Below are 17,978 nucleotides of genomic sequence, written 5' to 3' on the forward strand. Positions count from 1 at the left end.
TGTTGGAAACTCGAGTTTTCAAGAACTGTGTTCAATAAAATATGGAATATGTTATTTTTTACAATTGTAAGTATCGAAAGTAGGAAAAATGTACGGTGTTGTATTGATAGAAGTTTTTAAATAAAACGAATGTAATTAGATATGGAAGCTTTTATGCAATTTAAAGTTTTTATTAAGTAAAGTGTGAATTAGGTCACTATTTTGTGTCACGGGGTATTCGAGTCATTAAAACTTTTCATATTTGACATTCTCGTTAAAAATTATTTTTTGATGTAATTAATATCAGGATGAATTGGAGGAAGAAGAGGAAGAATATATAATGACAAAAAATGAATATGAAATGAAATAATTAAAATAAAATGTGATATATTAAATATTTTTTTTTTTGTATCATAAATTATATTAATAAGATTTTTAAATTTGAAATATCACAGTGAAACATTTTCTTAAAATTTTACAATATTTTTGCATTTATCATTTAACAATATTTCATCATAAAAAAATATAAAGAGAATAAAAAATATAACGAGTATTTTGAAGAAATTATAAAAGATTTTTTTTATTTTTGTGTTTTATTATCGACTGAGCATAGAATAAGATTGCAGCACAACTAGCGAGGCAAAGAATAAATTTTTCCATATTCTGAAATACCGACAATATAACAAATCAGGATACTTTTTCTACATATTTTGAAGATTTCAAAAATTAATCGATATAACAATTAAAGTTGATAAAATAGAAAAAAAATTCTCTTCTTTTACAGACTCGTATAAAAATTGTATTTTATATGGTAAAGATAAATCTAAATACAATCTTATTAATTATTGGCAATTATAAGTTTTATTTTTCATATGAAATATGAAAGATATAATTCCCAAAGAATTAAAAATTCGAAGAAATTCGCGAATGATATCAACCAATTGATGGACAAAGAGGATATAAACGGAAAATATATACAACTTATAGGGAAGCGTCTTTCTGTGGAAAACTGTCTCGAATAAGGTCAAGGATTGTAAACATGCCAATGACTGTAAAATTCGCAAGGAAAAGATTACGTTTGAATCGTGCTGTAACGCGATAGGAGGAAATAAGATCGCATTTCTGTTGATATGCCAGGCTCGCCAATCAAGAGCTTTGAGCTTTTTTTTATTGCATGGTCGTGCTTTTCGTCATATTGAAATCGAAGGAAAATTGCTCGATGAAACAATCTTTGTTCGTGGACTGGTTGGAGAATCATTTCAAATTAAGCGCAGAACAGTATCAAACTAACAAAATATCCGTTAAGGTTATTTTGTTGGTCGATGATATTAAGGCACACGAAATTCAGTGGGCGTGAACAAAGATGATCGTTTCAGAATAGTGCCGCCCACGTTAACGTCCCTTGTTCAACCGATGGAACAAAGGATACTACACAACGAAGAAGTTGTATCAACATAAAATGTTGCAAACACTATTAGAATACAGAGATGGGATGAAAGAGTTTTACAAGAATTATAATATTAGAGCTTGCATAGACACGTTGTGCAAATCGTGGGCAGAGATAATTGCGGAAAATATAAAAGGTGCCCAGAATAAAATTCCCCCGTTATCTTCAGAACAATAGATTTTCTTGGATCGAAGAGAAAATGATTCCGGATGAAGAGTTTCAAATAGAAAATGTCAAGATGGAGGTTAATGAATTTGGAGGAACAAAGGGACACGATTAACCAAAAAGATTGGACTAAAAGTCTTGTAAATGAAATGCAATCAGATAAGCAAAAAATGATAAGTACAGTTTGTAAACAAGAGGAAGTGATCCTCGAGGAGAAGGCCTTTGAATTGAAGGAGGAACGGAAGGAGAATTGGAAAACTTTTATTAATAAATTGAAACATATATTTCAGCGTTTTACATTAAAAAAATATCGCATGATGTTAGATTGCCAGTAGTACACTTAATGATAAAGGTTTTGAAACATTTTAATTTAAGTGATGAAAACGAATAAAGAAAAAGGAAAAGTTAAAAAAAAATTAGAATAAATTAAGGAATAAGTTAATTTTATTTTACTTATTTAACGTAAGATATTAGTCAATATATAATGTAAGTCAATAAGTTGAAAATAATTTTTGATATTTTTGTTCAGTATATTTATTGAAATATATTTTACCACATAGATAAAGAGCAAACAGAAAGATAGAGTAAAAAATTCAAATATTAGCGCCATCTCGTGTGCTACAGAGGAAACGAATATAGATGAGGAGAATAAATAATATAGAGACAAGAATAAAGATAGGATAAGAATTGATTATTAGCGCCATCTTTTAAATACAAAAAACATTTGTTTAAAGATAGGATAAAATAGAATAAGAATTAAAAATTTAGCGCCATATATCGTAGAGAAAATAGACACAGAAAATAATCCGCAAGAGAAAGATAATAAATAAAAATAAGACTTGACTATTAGCGCCATTTCTCAATTACTAAAGATATCTCTGAAAAAGTAAACTAATAATTAAGCATCTACAATATCTCTTGAATATTCTCTAAAAAAATCCTGATCCTTTGAAGAAATACATTTGATACTTAAGAGATGACAGTCAATTATTCTATTTTTCTCCTATTATTTTTCCTTTCCTTATTTATATTAATTTTATTTGCACTCTAAAGATGGCGTTGATTTCATAATTTTTTATTCCTGTCCTTTTATTATAATCAACTCTCCTTATTTATATTTATTTATATTTAACGTGAGAATAATAATAAAGAAATGTCAATTTTCAGATAAGTAAAACAATTTAATTTATTTTTTAATATATTTAATATGATTTTTACATAAAAAAGAATTAAAAAAAGATTAATAAAGAAATATATTATATTTCGAGTCAAGTGCAAAACATAAAAAAAAAAGGAATCTATTTATATCGAAATGTTATTGTTTTTAAGTATCAATTCTACCTACAATTTCAAACCATTGTCGTAATGCATCACTCAACACAACAGGCAAGCTATTCAAATCTCTAAGAATAATATAAAATGGAAATGGAAAGTTATCCATGTAGGAACGTATACCTAATAATTTACCACCATCAAAAACTGGCATCCTAATATCAAGTATTGAATCCTAAAAAAAAATATATATATATAATAAAAACAAAGTTACAGCACACAATTGTACAAAATATGATAAATAATATAAATTTTCTCATTTACCTTGTTGAGAGGATTATCGACTATTATAAAGACGAGAAATATATTCAACAATTTAGCTTTTCTCACTGCTGTAGTCACCGTTTCTATACCTTCGGAGAATATTCCTCTACCATCCGATAAAATAGTAACTAATTTGGCATTGTCAGAAGAACTGCTTTGAGATGCGAACATTTTTATCGTGAAATCGAGCAACTGACCGATCATTGTCTTTTTCTGTTCAAATTTCATTTCTTGAATCAACCTGAAAGATTTAAACTCCCCTTAATCGTTACTCTAGATTTATTCGATTTTTTGTCACCGTTATAATTATAGACGCTTACCTAGCGCCACTTTCCTCTGTAAAGTTTTCCCCGAAAGGATGAAGTATGTTCACGCGTTCCCCGAAATTGACAACAGCGAGTTGGCCAACCTCTAAATAAGTCATAGCTTTGCCAATCAACGAGAGCGATTCAAATGCCAATTCCTTCGAGTGGTTGTCGGCCATACTGCTCGAATCATCGATGGCCAACACGATCTGATAATCTCTTTTCGACGGTTTCGTACGCCTCAACCAAATTTTGTCTTTACGAAATTCACTGGCTATATACGGGATCACTTTTCTCATGTTTATACGCTTGCCAGTCCTGTAATCGCCTTTCAATCGAGAAGTTAACGTCGGTTCCAACACCAAACGTAATTTTTCCGACAATTCCCTGGCAGCTGATTCGGTTATGGCGCTTATAGAATTCCAAGCATTCGCCGCCTCTATCGAAGACGGCCCATGAGACCATTGGCCCAACATACTTTCTATCTCGGACCTCTTCCGTGCAATATCATCCGTGGAAACGTCGTGCAACTCTGTCTCCGATAATTTCGTATGAATGGTAGATTCATTCCCTCGTAAAACACGAATCGTTTCCACGTTTTCCCCTTCAACGTCACCCCCTATCTCGATTTGCTGCTCCGCGTCGTCCGTTCTTTCGCCTCTTGTGTTCGCCGATTTTTCCTTCTTACTTTCAGACAATTTCTGAGATTGTTCCTTCTTCGTTTCTTCCTCTCGATCGTTCGGTTCTGGATCCTCGTGCATTTTAACGTCGTCATCTTCCAACTGATCGTCCATTTTATCCTCTTTATCTGAATACAATTTACATCGAGTTTAAGAGAGAGAATAAAATAAAATTGAAATATAATTTTCGAAAAAATTTGAAGAAAAAATTTACCTTCCAAGTTGGATGCCTGTTTCTTAATTTGTTCCTCGGTCGCGGCATCAAAAGCGTAATCGTCGTGTTTCTCTGAACTTTTGATATGTTCGTAAGTCTCGCTTTCGCCGCCGCCTTTATTCTTCTCACTTTCCTCCTCGGTGTCTCGATCATGTATCTCGGCGGTTTTTAATTTCTTTGCTGAAGATCGGGCATCGTCATCGGGTAAGCTACGTTTTTCATCACTCTGGCCTGGCCTTCTTCGTTTCGGTGCAGGTTTCAAAGATACCTCTTCGCCCGAAATAGGGACATTCTCCTCCTGCTTAGATCCAGAATGTCCCTCTCGTTCTTCCGTTTGCGATTGTCCCGTTCCTTCAAAAAACAACGAAACGAATCATATTCGAGACGAGTTATTTTTCAGAAATATAAAATATCAAACTATTTTACCTTTATCCTTTTTACTCTCCATGCTATTTTCCGTGGGATTTATTTCCATTTGCTCCTCCGATTGACTTTCCACCGCATCCCTCGAGCCATCTTTCTTCGATTCAACTTCCTGAGAGGCGTCCACCTCTTTGCTACCCGCGTCGAAACTCGCCGGCGCCGTATCTTCCTCCGCATTCTCTTCTTCCACGTTCTCTTCTTCCTTCTCATCCTGCTTCTCATCCTCGAGGTTCTCCCTTCTCTCATCTTTCTCAACTTTCTCCTCTTTTCTTTTGTCACCGTTTGAATCTTCTTCCTCCATCTCCTCCTCCTCCTCATCATCAGACTCCTTTCGTTTATCTTCCTCAGAGTCTTCTCTCTCTTCGGTCTCCTTATCCATTTCTTCTGAAATTTTCGACTCTTTCATCTGATCGATGTCGAAGGGATCTTCCTCCTCTTCGCCCTCAGGATTATCCTCCTTCCCTTCCTCGTCTAGATTAACATCCTCCGGAAGCTCGAATGGTTCCGGCTCTATTTCCGGCCTAATTTTTCCGTGATACGGGTCTATCTGATCCTCGTTTACCTCTGGCTCTTCGAATTCGTTGATCTCTTTCTTCTCTTCCCCCTCCGTCTCCCTTTCACCCTCCGTTTCCTCGTCTCTATCTCTATCTTTACCCTCGTCCTTCGCGCTCAATTCCTCTTTTCCAGTTTTCTCACCTCTCCCCCTCTCCTCCTTTTCATTCTCCTTACTTTTATCCTCCTCCTGCTCCTCCTCCTCCTCGTCCTTCCAAATCTCTTCGTCCAACTTGTCGGCAGTTTCATCGGTCTCCCCCATTTCCTTATCGATGTCGTCGTCCTCCTCTTCCTTCTCCTCCTCCTCTTCGTCCCTTCGCCCCTCCATATCCTGCATCGTCCCCTCGAAATCTTCCGACATCTCTATCCCCTTCTCCTCCTCCTTCATATCCTTCTTCCCTTCCTCCTCGCCCCTCCGCTCCTCGTTCGGGTCCCTCGCCCCCTCCAACTGATCCTCGCTCTCGATTCTCTCGGACACGTCCTCCCGCCCCTCGCCCTCGGCCAATCCCATCCCACCTTCGACGTTCTTCCCCTCCTCCTCCCCGCGCTCAGCCTCCTCCTCGTCCTTCGGTTGGCAGAAACCGTTAGCCGCCAGCTCGAGGAACACGTTCAGTTGAAGATAGAGGAATTTGCAAGTGAGACGGAAGCACGCCACTTGCTCGTAAAGATAGTAACGGAGAAGGAGGGCGTATTGCTCGAGAAGAGGTAGATAGCGCAAAAGCGATCTGTAAAATTATTTGTGGATTAATTATTCGTACGAATATTTCTGTGTATACGATATATGCGTGAAGAGGAAAAAGGAAAAATCGATCGATGAATTATATTGAAGTAATGGATATAACTAGTTCAATCTGTTATTTTGGTTTTGGATAGAATTTTTAGTAGTAATAATAATAATAGTAATTATTTATTCGTGGAAATGTGTGGAAATGCTAATATCGATGTGATATAATCTATGTGTCTAGTAACAATTGTATTATATATATTTGACTATCATTGATTTAATATTTTTATGATTTTTATTGATATAGAAATCATTTTAAATTTCTTCTTCAAGAAATTTTTATATGATTAAACAATGTCTAGTAACAATTATATCATATAAATTTGACCATTATTGATATACGATCCAATATCTTTATGATTTTTATTGATATATAAATTATTTTAAATTTCTTTTTCAAGAAATTCTACTTATATGATTAAACAATGTCTAGTAACAATTGTATTGTATACATTTGACTATCATTGATTCACGATCGAATATTTTTATGATTTTTATTGATATAGAAATTATTTTAAATTTCTTCTTCAAGAAATTCTACTTATACAATTTAATAATGTCTAGTAACAATTACATCATTGATTCACGATTCAATATTTTTATGCTTAAGTTGATACAAAAATTATTTTATAATCATATTTTTATAAGGAAAAATATTATAACGTTAGAAATTACTACTAATATCTATTATTATACAAGTTTAATATTTTTAAGTTGCCACATAAATCGTTTTCTAATCAAGAAAAAAAAAGGAAATTCTCACGTACCTTACACGATCATTCGCAGATTCGACGTCGGATTCGTGAACAATTTCCAACAATTCGCCGAGCATTCGTGACACCGTGTTCAAACGCAGCTCCGGAACGATCTTCTCCAACGATTCCACCAACCTCTCGGTCATCAGATTCTCCTCTCCTCGACTTTCCTCTCCTTCGTTTCCGATCCGCTCGCCGATTTTCCAACAATCCTGAACCCTCTTCTGAACGACGAGGAGGATCTGGGTGACCAACGCGTCCAACTTCGCCTCGTACTCCTTCTCCCTCGAATCCCTCGACCCGCTCGGATGCCGCGCCGATCCAAATACCTCGTTGCTCTCGTCGATCCTGCCGATCAGGAATCGCACGTTCTCGACGATCGGGTGGTCGTCGGTGAACGCCCGCCCCAGCTCGGCCAGTTCCCGCTTCACTCGATCGATCCGTCGATAACTCGCCTCCAAGAATTCGACGCGCCCCCGATGGGACAGCAACGCCCCTCCACCCGACCGTTCCACCCTCCTCTCGATCGAGATCCACCGATTCGACTCGCTCGCTATCCTCCTTATCGACTCCAAACAATCCTTCATCGAGGCAGCGGCGCTCCTCGCCACGCTCCCGTCGCTCAACATCGGCACACGCGCCTCCTTCAAATCGAGCCCGCCCTCCAGACACCCTCCGTCCGTCGTTGGACAACTCTCCAAAAAGACGACGATCTGTTTCAGGGATATCTGCAACACTTCCAACAGTCGTTGGAAATCGTTGGCCGCGTTGCGAAATTCCCTCTGCGCGGGAATTATTCCCCTCGGAATCTCCATCGTCGCCTCCTCAGGGATTTGGACTCTCGTCATCGAGGCAAGGTTGGACACCTGGAGATGGAAAGGCAGCAACGCGTCCAGGAGGTTGGCGATCGTCCCCTTCTGGCGATGGGCGAGGAGGGCCAGGTGGGCGGAGAGGCCTAGGCAGCGCTCCGCGTCCCTCGCGCCCAACCCTCCCCGCCCACTACTCAGTATCCCGTCGAGGAAGTTCAACTTGACCATGGAACCGTAATAGTACCTGTCGCAGTCGGCCCATTCCTCGGCCAGTCCCCTTGCCAACCCCTCCCTGCCCGCCTGCAGGAACAACTCGTCCCCCCGGATGATCTCGCGCAGATCCAGAGGAGCGCACGCGAGGTTCACTACCTCGTCCCTTCGGTTCTTCCACGCGAGGGCTCCTATCCTGTACGAGACACCGAGGCGAGTCGCCAACGTTTTGAAATAATTGGCCAGCGCCATCCTCTTCCGTTGCGCGTTCGATCGGCTCTTCTCCATCCTCAGGGCTTCGCTCTCCTCGAGGCAGTCCACGATGAACGCCTCGATGTCCCCTCGAATTCGGGGATAATCGTGGCTCGAGATCACTCGTTCGCAGTATCGGCGAGCCTTGGCCCCCAACCTCCCCAATTTTCGCGTCCCGATTTCGATCGAGCACGAGTCTTGGCCGGGGTCGACCAAGAAATCGGACGGCTGGCACGGCAGCCCCCTCCTGGAGGAGGATCCCTCGGTCTTGAGGGTCAAGTGGGCGGCCACGTTCTCGGCCAAGGCCTTGCGGTACTCCCTAGCGAATTTGTGCAACGTCCTCCGCGTTTTCTCGCCCGTGCTCCTCACCGACCAGTAACTCGAGTCGCTCCATCTCGCGATCTTGATCGCGTCTCTCAGCCTCCTCGCCACAGGCTCCTTGGAAGCTTTTATCCTGGCGCGAACGTCGTCCGCGAATCGGGCGTAGTAAAGGTGAACGTTCCACAACACGGCCTGCAACTCCTTCCTCCTCTCCCGCTCCTCTTCCTTCCCGAGGCGGGCGTGCGAGTGGTGCAGGTGGAAGAGACGGATCAAGTCTAGCCTATCCTCGAACTCGATCAGAGGAGACTCGGTGAGGAAACGCTGCAAACTTTCGACCAGCCTCCCCTTCCTCGACCCGTCCTCGTTCGCCACGTACTCATCCGTCAAGTCGAACAGGTGGAACCACCATTTCGAGGAGTCGGCCCTCGACTCGTCCTCCACCAATTCCAACGTGTCGTTCCATCTCGAGAACTCGAGCCGCCTCCAACGTAGCACCGCGCCGCCGAAAGATTCGATGAACCCGGCCAAACTGACGTCGTGCCGCGCGTTCTCCTCCCACTGCTTCATCTTGGCCAACAGCAGTTCCACGCCTGTCAGGTATCTGGACAGCGGGGAGTCGATGGGGAAACCGAACACCCTGTCGATTATCGTCCTGATCGAGTTCAGCAACGGGTTCTCGGGCCATTCGCTGGCCAACTCGTCGATCCTTGCTAGGAGTCCCTCGAAGAGGGGCCGGCAACGTTCCACCTCGTCCACGTTGGGATTCTTGTAGAAGTTGTACGTCTCTCCCCTTTTAAGGGAGGAGGAGGATCGCGAGATCAAGACGACGTTCAAAGCGGGCAGCAATCGGGAGGAGATATCCTCCGGCCACGTTTTCATCCCCCGCCCCAACAACTCGTACCTTTGAGCCAAAGGGCGGAGGAAGTCGGGCTCGAATCCTCGATCCTCGGCCACGGAACAACAATTTCGCAGCACGCTCGAGTGAATCTCGCGGACGATCCTCGCGTCTCTCCACGATGTCTCCTCCTCGCCAGGGACTCTCCTCTCCTCCCCACGACTCGAGCTCTCCTCCACTCCTTCCCTGAAGTCGAGGAAGTCCCCAGATCCGTGGTCCGGGAACATGTCTCTGAACTCCTGCTCCTGCTCCTCCTCCTCCTCCCTTTTCCCTCCCTTGCTTCTGAACAGGCTCTCCCTCTCGCTCTCCTCCTCCTCCCTCCGCTTCTCCCGCTCCCTCCACGCGATCCTGATCCCGTTCAGGATCCTCACCAGCTGCTCCATCAACGGACCCGTCTCTCCCCCGCTCCGGACGGCCAGCGACAAATTCTCGAGCTCCATCAGGGCGATCTTGGCCATCCTCGAGGCGGGATCCGTCACTTGATCCGAGGAGCACAGCTTGACCAGGTTCAGGTAGTCTTCTTGGCACCTGCCTGCCACGGGGAAGCGCAGCAGCTCGTGAGAGATGGTAGAGGGACGAGGCGCGTGGTGGGTCAAGATGGACAAGCCGTGGCGGAGGCTGGAGACGGCGGAGAGGATGGGGGAGACGAGGTCCGGGAAACCTGGGAGGAAGTTCCTCTCCAACTTCGCCGAGAACCTCTCCAAGGATCTCCTCCAGATCTCCGCCTCGTGCAGTCTCTCCCTCGACCCTCCTGTCTCTCCCTCAGAGTGGAGCTCGTTCAATCTCTCCATTCGTTCGAACGTGGACCGAAAAGAGGCAACGTTGCTCGAGAAGTTCTCCACCTCCTCCCTCAGACTGGAGAACAGCCTGGAGGGGGGCCTGACCGGGTGGTCGGCCGAGTTCTCGAAACGAGTCTCGTTCAACCGATCCCTCCTGGTCGAGGAACGTTTCTCGCCCAGAATGGCGGATTGCAGGCGCTCGATCAGGACGGAGAGCTGAAGCTCGGCCGCGTTCTCGCCGCGGTATCTCGACCTCAGCGCTTCCTTCCGGACCGGATCGATGGGCCCGAGATCGGCGAAGAGGAACAGTTGCACGCAGCCGAGCAACATCCACCCTCTGCCCCTGCTGGCCGCGTCGCTCCGCGTCTCCAGTCTCCGCTCGATGCCTCGTAACGCGTTCGCAGGGGAGAGGAGACGATTCGCCAGGTCGTCGGTCTCCTCCTCGTTCAGAGCCAGCTCGGTCGTTTCCACGACCTCGTCCACCGCGGACAGGTAGTAGTTTATGTGAGATCGGAGGAGGGCGGAGTCGTTGCTGGAGACCTCGTATTGGGGCGAGTTGAGGGCGGAGGAGTTTCTCCATAGCAGGGCCCGAACGGTGAGCAGCAATTTCTTTCTTCTCTCGTGGTTCTCGAAAGTGGCGACCTCTCCTCGATCGGGGGAGAAGAGCTCGTAGAGGAGATGGCAAAGGGTCGATTTGTTCACGAGGCTCGTCTGGAAAAGAAAATGGGGGAAAGAGATTTTTACATGGTTTTTATATTTGTTTGTACGTTGTGGCGAAACTTTATATTTTTTATCGTATTTGTCGCGCTCGATAAAATTTAGACCGCGAGTTCGAGTGAATTAGTAGACTTTTAAAAGTATATGTACTTTTAATAATACTTACAATATTTCTATGACTTCTTAACGCTTGAACGGTGAAATGCATTTTATTTATTTATTGATAAATTTCGAGTATCTTATATTATTTTTCAATTTATATAATTTGATTAAAAACGACGAAAAATTTCTTACAATTATATAAATACGAACGAATGGCTATTATTCAAAGAACATATGCTTATGGTAAAATTTTAATTACTTAGTTACTTTCTGTACATTCCTCCTAGAACAATATCATTTATCTTTGAATTGAAAGAGTACATCTGAAATGTATTAGGTTCGACTATGTCAGAAATATAAATATAATCGTAAGAAGCTGGAGGGACAAAAAGAGTTTCTCATGAAAAATTTCTTCTTCCCCGAAAATGTATCGATTTCTTACAGCCAATTTATGATTTCACACGAAACTTTTATATTTTATACATCTTTACAAAGAAAAAAAATTTATTGAATATTAAAGTCTACATGCAATTACCGAGAAATTTTTTTATAATTATTTGTTTCGCTTTCATAGTTTAAAAAAAATTTTTTAAGATTTTTCTGCATGTCATCCATTTGGAATTTTCTGTGTCTTCTGCGATATCTTCGCTTCAACTATTGCGTTCGCTATACTCTTATCTCATCTCCATGCTTTATCATTGTTTTACTAATAAAAATAATTTTATATAATAACGAAAAATCAAACTCATCTTCGCTTAAACTAATTTCACGTTAATTCCACGAGACTCAAAAACTTTGAAAATAATATTTCCATTCCCACGACTGTCAAAACTCGAACCAACCTAGCTATTTAACGACATATTATCCTCATAAGATTATATAAAAGAACTTGGGGACCTACTTATGAAAAAATTAAAAAAAAATCAAACATCAAGTTCAAGTTGCATAAATCCAATATGGCGGAGAGTCGAGGATCATTCTTCAGAGATGGAACTCATAAATTCAAAAAAAAAGAGGATTACAAGAACTCGATTCGAATAAAAAATAACCATTACCTGGAAATCGTCACTGCCCTCCTCCTCCTCCTCCTTCTCCCTCAAACAGCGTAGAAAAACGTTCAAATTCCCGGCGGAGAAGGATCGCCCCGTGAAATCCTCGAGGCCGTTGAACAACTCGTGGAGCAGGCCAGGGATCCTCCTCCCCCTCTTCTCCTCGCCCAGAGCTGCCACCAAGCCGATCAACCGTCCAGGTATCGTCGCCACCCCCTCGAACATCCTCAACGCGTCCTCCATCCAAATTCCCCCTTTGAAATCCCCCGAATAATACTCGTCCCACGACCTTCGCTGAAAGCGGTACGCGAAAAGCAGGAAGAAGAACTCGTAGACGGGGCACAGCTCGACACCTTCCCTCCATCTGGCGGAAGTCTCGTCCCTCAATTCCAATATGCTCTCGCCCACTCGATGGACCTCCTCATCCCCGACCCAACGACCGTCCATTTTCCAATCCTCGATCCAGATCCTCGTCAATCTGTCCCTCGCCGTCAAATTCTGCCGCATCGAGGCGATTTTCAACCTCGTCCTGGCCGGGTCGAGCGAGTCCTCCTCGTTCATCTCCAGCTTCCTCGACGCGGATCTCAGTTTCTCGAGGAAGGAGATTCGTTCGTGGGAGAGATGGGGGGGAGGGATGGAGGGGAGGAGAGCTTTCACCTTCTTTCGCAATTTTCGATACTTGTCCCCTCCCTTGTAGAGGTGGAAAAATCGGGTGGAAAAGTCGGATAATAGTTGGAGGAGGTGGGGGTCGGAGGAGGGGGGGAGGAGGGCGAACAATCGTCGGAGAGACTTGATCAACCATTTGTAGTGGACCGTCAACGAGGAGGTGATTTCCCGCAGATCGAAGAACGTGCCCCGCGATCTGTCCACCAATCTCGTCGCTCCTTGAGCGGCGAACCTTTTGTACCATTTCAGCTCGTCCCGTAACTCGAGACACGTTTTACCGTCTATCGGTAAGTCCCCGTGTTCCAGGATCGTGTCCACGATAGTTCGACACTGTTCCGTCATCTCGGCGAATTTCAATATCAACGTCTCGTGTCTCAAGTTGGTCGACAATCTTCCTGAAAGGAGAGAAATTAAGAGCGATTACCCAAGGAATCACCTTTTCTCGCAATTGAAAGCGACAACTTTGGATTACCAAGATTCGTTACACGCACATTCGCTACGTTTTTCTTACTATAACTTTTAACGAGCATTGATTATGTATACTTTTCTTTTACTGAAATCCGTCTTTTTTTACATTAAAATGGATTTTATTTAAAATCCAAGTTAAAAAGGGAAACGAAATTCCAATATTTGTGAATTAATATTAATATTAATATTAATATTTTTCTCCTCATTGTTCGAATTCTCTAATTGACGTGTGATTTCTTGCCACAAAATTCGAGCAATCGGAATACAATCGATCCAAAATGAAAAATAACACGATATTGATACGTAAGAATGTTATTGTAAATAAATATGGCGGAAAAGGTTAATTTTCTTTCTTTTTTATTCTTTTTCTCAAACTCACCCGAAGAGACAGCGGACGAATATTCCTCCAATCGAATAACATCTTCGTCTCCAACGTTCCTGCTCCCCGACTGGTTATCGAGAATCATCAATTGAAAGTAGAGCTTAATGGACAAATTATTGGCGAGCGTGGAACGTTCGACCAAGTACAATGGGACGTCCGAACCGGACTCGAATAAAAGTTTCGAGTTCTCCACTTTCTTGGCCAAACATTCGTTCGCTCTTCCAAACTCGTCCAACTCGTTCTTCGAGAAAATGTTCGAGATCCATAATCGTCTGATCGGTAAATCGTCTATGGAAGAACGTTCGTAAAAGTCGAGTAGAAGGTGTTTCAAGAACTCCTTTGTATCCGTGATGGGTGGTTCATCGAACAAATCTCCGAGATCGATTTTTTCTGGATCGTCCCTGAAAATGAACGGACGAATTCTTTGATTTCTTCGATCGAGAAAGAAAATTGAAATTTAGTTGTTAAAAATATTATTAGATTCTATTAGATTGTATATATTTATTTCAAACATAACGATATAAGATGATTGATTGACAAGCGTGGAGAAAAAAATAAGTAAAGGTATTTTCCGTCGTGAATTTCATATCGAAATAAACATGGAATATTATTTACTTCTCGTAAGTCTTTCGTAAGTCGCGTTATAAATTCTCTTTAAACACTTTGGCCAAGTCTCTCGAGGATCTTAAAGAGAAAGGGAAGCTGTATTAATGACTTGGAAATTCTTGAAGTGTTCCTAACCTTATTTTCATCAAATTTCTCGTTGAATCGTTCCATTACAGATTCTCTCGTTTGAATAAATTAAAATTCAAGATATCGTTTCTTCGTATATCATTTTCTAGAAATCGTTAGAATTTTGTCTAATTATCTCTAATCTCGACAAAAGAAAGAAGAAAATCGATTTTCCGAGATACGTTAATCGTATATCGATCTCGAGAAGGTTAAACAATTCTCGATTTTTTTACAATTATTAAATCGTGAAATTGTTATTTTTGTTATATTTTTGAAATTTAAACTTCATGATTTCAGCGCGAAGAAATTCTTCGAGTATTGCGATTCCAGTTTCTCGTCCAATATTTTATTTTATTTAAAAATATTCGGCAAAATGCCCAACGAGTGTGATAAATGGGTTAAGATTTTATGTTTCGATTCGACTAATTTTTACTGATGCAAAAAAACAAAACCATGTCTATCGGCCAATGCGGGTTGTTTCTCGATCGATTTCTCGGCGATAAGATGTCACCGTTACGGTATCTCCTCGATTCGGAAAAGAACAACAAATCGTTCTCTTTGCGGGCCGCCTTCCAGTCGCCGTTACTTTTTTCGTAACGATGTTTTCGACACTTATTTAGAATTTTCATTGGTGTCCAACCGTTGTCCGGATTGCGTACGATTATCGTGCGATATACTGTTCTTCATTACGGATTACGATTTCGTTTAGAAACGAAACTTTACGCGACGAGCGCATTTCCAAACGCAGCAGCTTTTGATCCTCTATCGATTGACGCGCCACCTGCTTTTCCAATTGTTTTCACTTCCGTGCGCACCCATATGTGTGAAAACCGTTTTGTTGGAAACGCGTCCAACTCCGCGGATGTTCGTTCGTGGATCAGTTTCCACTTCGCCTTTCGACTTATCTTCGTTCGATATGGATTTCGGTCTACCTCGGGGCACTTTTTCAAGATTCTCGTTTCCAGATCTGAATTTTTGAAAGCAACCATCGAACGGTCCTCTCGTCGATGGAATCTTCCTCGAAAGCTAATCTAATATTTCGATACGCTTCAGCTGATGTTTAAGCTTAAACTTATACAGGAACAATATTCTAAATTCGTTCGATAACATCGTATCGTTCGCTTCTCAGAAAACAGTTAATTAACGAGATGAAGAGTTTATCACGGAAAGGAGATGTAAGAGGACAACGTGAAAATATGCCGAGCAAAATATAGGTTAAGTAGAGTTTACGAGTCGCGGTTGATTGTGTCGTTTATTCTAAAATTTAGCAATGATACAAACTTCTTTCACGTTGCTCCAGGATCAATTTATTAAAATTCATTTCCGATTATTAAATAAGTTTTCTTTCTTGCGACACGTGTTTTTGTCGAAACGAAATCACTTTATTTGTATATTCATATGGGAGAATATATTTGGTTTAAATTATATGTTTGCTGGAATAATAATTTATCGGTTTGAGGCAATCAATGATCAATTTTCAAAGTTATTTATATATCAGGTTGTATCGTATGAATTGTTGCCAATTTTAGAATAAATGATAATCAACCGCAACTTGTAAAAAATATAAAATTACTTATTTAAATGTTACGAATAACGATTTTTCTATAAATCATTTGCGATTATTATTATTATTTTAAACAATGACATGCACTAAAATACACATTAAAAAATTCTCTCTTTACCTGAGCTTCTCCACGGCAGACTTGAAAAGGAATCCCTGCTGCTTGATGATCGCCAGCCTCGAATTCGTTCGAAGATCGCGCAATCTCAACGTGAGGGCGTCGAGATCGTAATGGAAATGGACTCGTTCTCCGTTCCCCCAGGTATCCTCGGACAAAATTCCCTCGATCTTGTCCCAAGCTTGGTGTCTCGATCCCGCGTCAAATGTGGCACAAAGCTCGCGACACGAGTTCCTCAACGATCTGTCAAATGAGAATCCCTTCGACATCTGTCGGCTGGTAAACGAAGCAACTTGCAACATCTCGTTCAATCGGTATCGGTTCTCGTACAACGATCGATGAATTTCCAGGATCGAATTACGATGGGCCCAGTTCGAGATCCCACAGTTGTTCAACAAAGATACCACGTCCAGTCGATCCAGGGGCCCGTGATTTTGAGGGGTCGGTATGCTAATTTCTACGCCCCTGTTTCGCATAGCTCTGAAATATACGAGGAGAAATCACGTTATTTCGTACATTTCGTACATTTCGCACTCGATCGATAACGAATATTTTAAGAGATTGTATGGAGGTTTAACTTTTGGGAAAAAATATTGCTTTTTTATTATAATTTTTCGTTAAAAATGTAAAATGTAAAACATAAAAATATAATTAATATAGGAAAATTAATAATATAATTTGAAATAAAATAGAAAAAAAATTAATAAATGCTCAAATGAAAAATGAAAAGAATGAAACGAAATTACAGTTTTTTAAATATGAACTAATATTAAAAATATACTAGTTTTATCACACGTTACATTGAAACAATTATTCTTTATAAATTCGAAAATTAAATTTCGTCCACTTTTAATATTAATATTTCTCAATTGTTGAAACATGATCGATCGAGTTCTCTCTACATTTTATTTAATTCGTAAGCGTTTAAGAAGAGAATTAAAAATTTTAATGCACAACAGTTTTACAATTATTATATATATAGTTGTAATTATTATTAAAGTTATTCTTACATATATATACATCATCATACATCGTCACATCGAAACAATTAAAATCTTCATAAATTCGTAATAAGTGAAATGAAAATGAAACGAAATGAAGAATAAACGAGATTTCGTCCACTTTTAATGCATCGAACCACCGCGCGTCGCGAGAGGTCGCTTCTCTCGATCGGAAAAGCTTAATATTTTAAAATTCTTGCTCGCCTTTAATAATCGTTTCACGAAAATAAAGGATAGATATCGCAACGAAACAGTCGTACGATCAAATTTGACACTTGCCTGGATATCTCCCCGTGGCGTGGATCCATAGCGAGGAACAGACGAAAGTCCTTGTGAGGTCTCACCGTGAACACGTCCCCGTTCTCATCGACACCCTTCTCCCCGATCGTTAGCGCGCCGTTCGGTTCCAGCAACCCATTCAATCGATCCAAAATTGCCGGGCTGCAGAGATTCACCTGGTCCAGCAGTAACCACGTGCCGTTCTTCAGGCACTGGAATGCGAAAATGCGATTACACTTACGCTTTGTCCACAAATTTTCGTGGGAATTGGATTCTTTTTTTTTTTCGCAATTTTCGAAACTCGTCGATTCTCCTATTATTGGGATTCTTCTATTATTCTCCTCGATCGTTCGATGATAATTTGAGATCTAATAATTTATTATTCCTCGGAAATATTTTTGAACGCAATTTTTGTATTTATACGTTCATTGCAAGAATTGGAATTAGATATTTTTATAATCGTTGAAAATATATTTATATTTTTCTTTAGATGGAATTTTAGAGAATGTTTCGATCGGTCAAAAGATGTTTATTGTACGTTGAACAAGAAAAAATTTTTCAAAATGGATGATTGATTCTTTTTATTTTCTTATGATATGTTAGATTCAATTTTTTTCCTTTTTTATACTATTTTAATTAATTAATATGCATTAGATATATATATATTTTTTATTCTTTATCAATGTACGCAATGTCTATCTGAAATTGACGCGAGTCAATTGAAAGAAAATTTTTCA

General features: G+C 41.0%; 1 protein-coding gene across 1 annotated transcript in view; it reads right to left on the reverse strand.

The window, feature by feature from the left end:
• Positions 1 to 2,751: 2,751 nt before the first annotated feature.
• The window catches only part of LOC108001525 (midasin), a 101,545-nt gene continuing 86,318 nt past the window's right edge, over positions 2,752 to 17,978 (reverse strand). Inside the window, exons 10-19 of the mRNA XM_062078901.1 lie at positions 17,242 to 17,453; positions 15,965 to 16,441; positions 13,548 to 13,951; positions 12,041 to 13,095; positions 6,913 to 10,877; positions 4,813 to 6,086; positions 4,387 to 4,737; positions 3,508 to 4,300; positions 3,188 to 3,428; positions 2,752 to 3,098 (exon numbers count right to left, since the gene is read on the reverse strand). Coding sequence (XP_061934885.1) covers positions 2,916 to 3,098; positions 3,188 to 3,428; positions 3,508 to 4,300; positions 4,387 to 4,737; positions 4,813 to 6,086; positions 6,913 to 10,877; positions 12,041 to 13,095; positions 13,548 to 13,951; positions 15,965 to 16,441; positions 17,242 to 17,453 — 8,955 coding nt within the window. The 3' untranslated portion in view covers positions 2,752 to 2,915. The remainder of the gene's footprint in view (positions 3,099 to 3,187; positions 3,429 to 3,507; positions 4,301 to 4,386; positions 4,738 to 4,812; positions 6,087 to 6,912; positions 10,878 to 12,040; positions 13,096 to 13,547; positions 13,952 to 15,964; positions 16,442 to 17,241; positions 17,454 to 17,978) is intronic.

This window comes from Apis cerana, linkage group LG8 (assembly GCF_029169275.1).
Source record: "Apis cerana isolate GH-2021 linkage group LG8, AcerK_1.0, whole genome shotgun sequence".
NCBI classification, from domain to species: Eukaryota; Metazoa; Arthropoda; class Insecta; order Hymenoptera; family Apidae; genus Apis; species Apis cerana.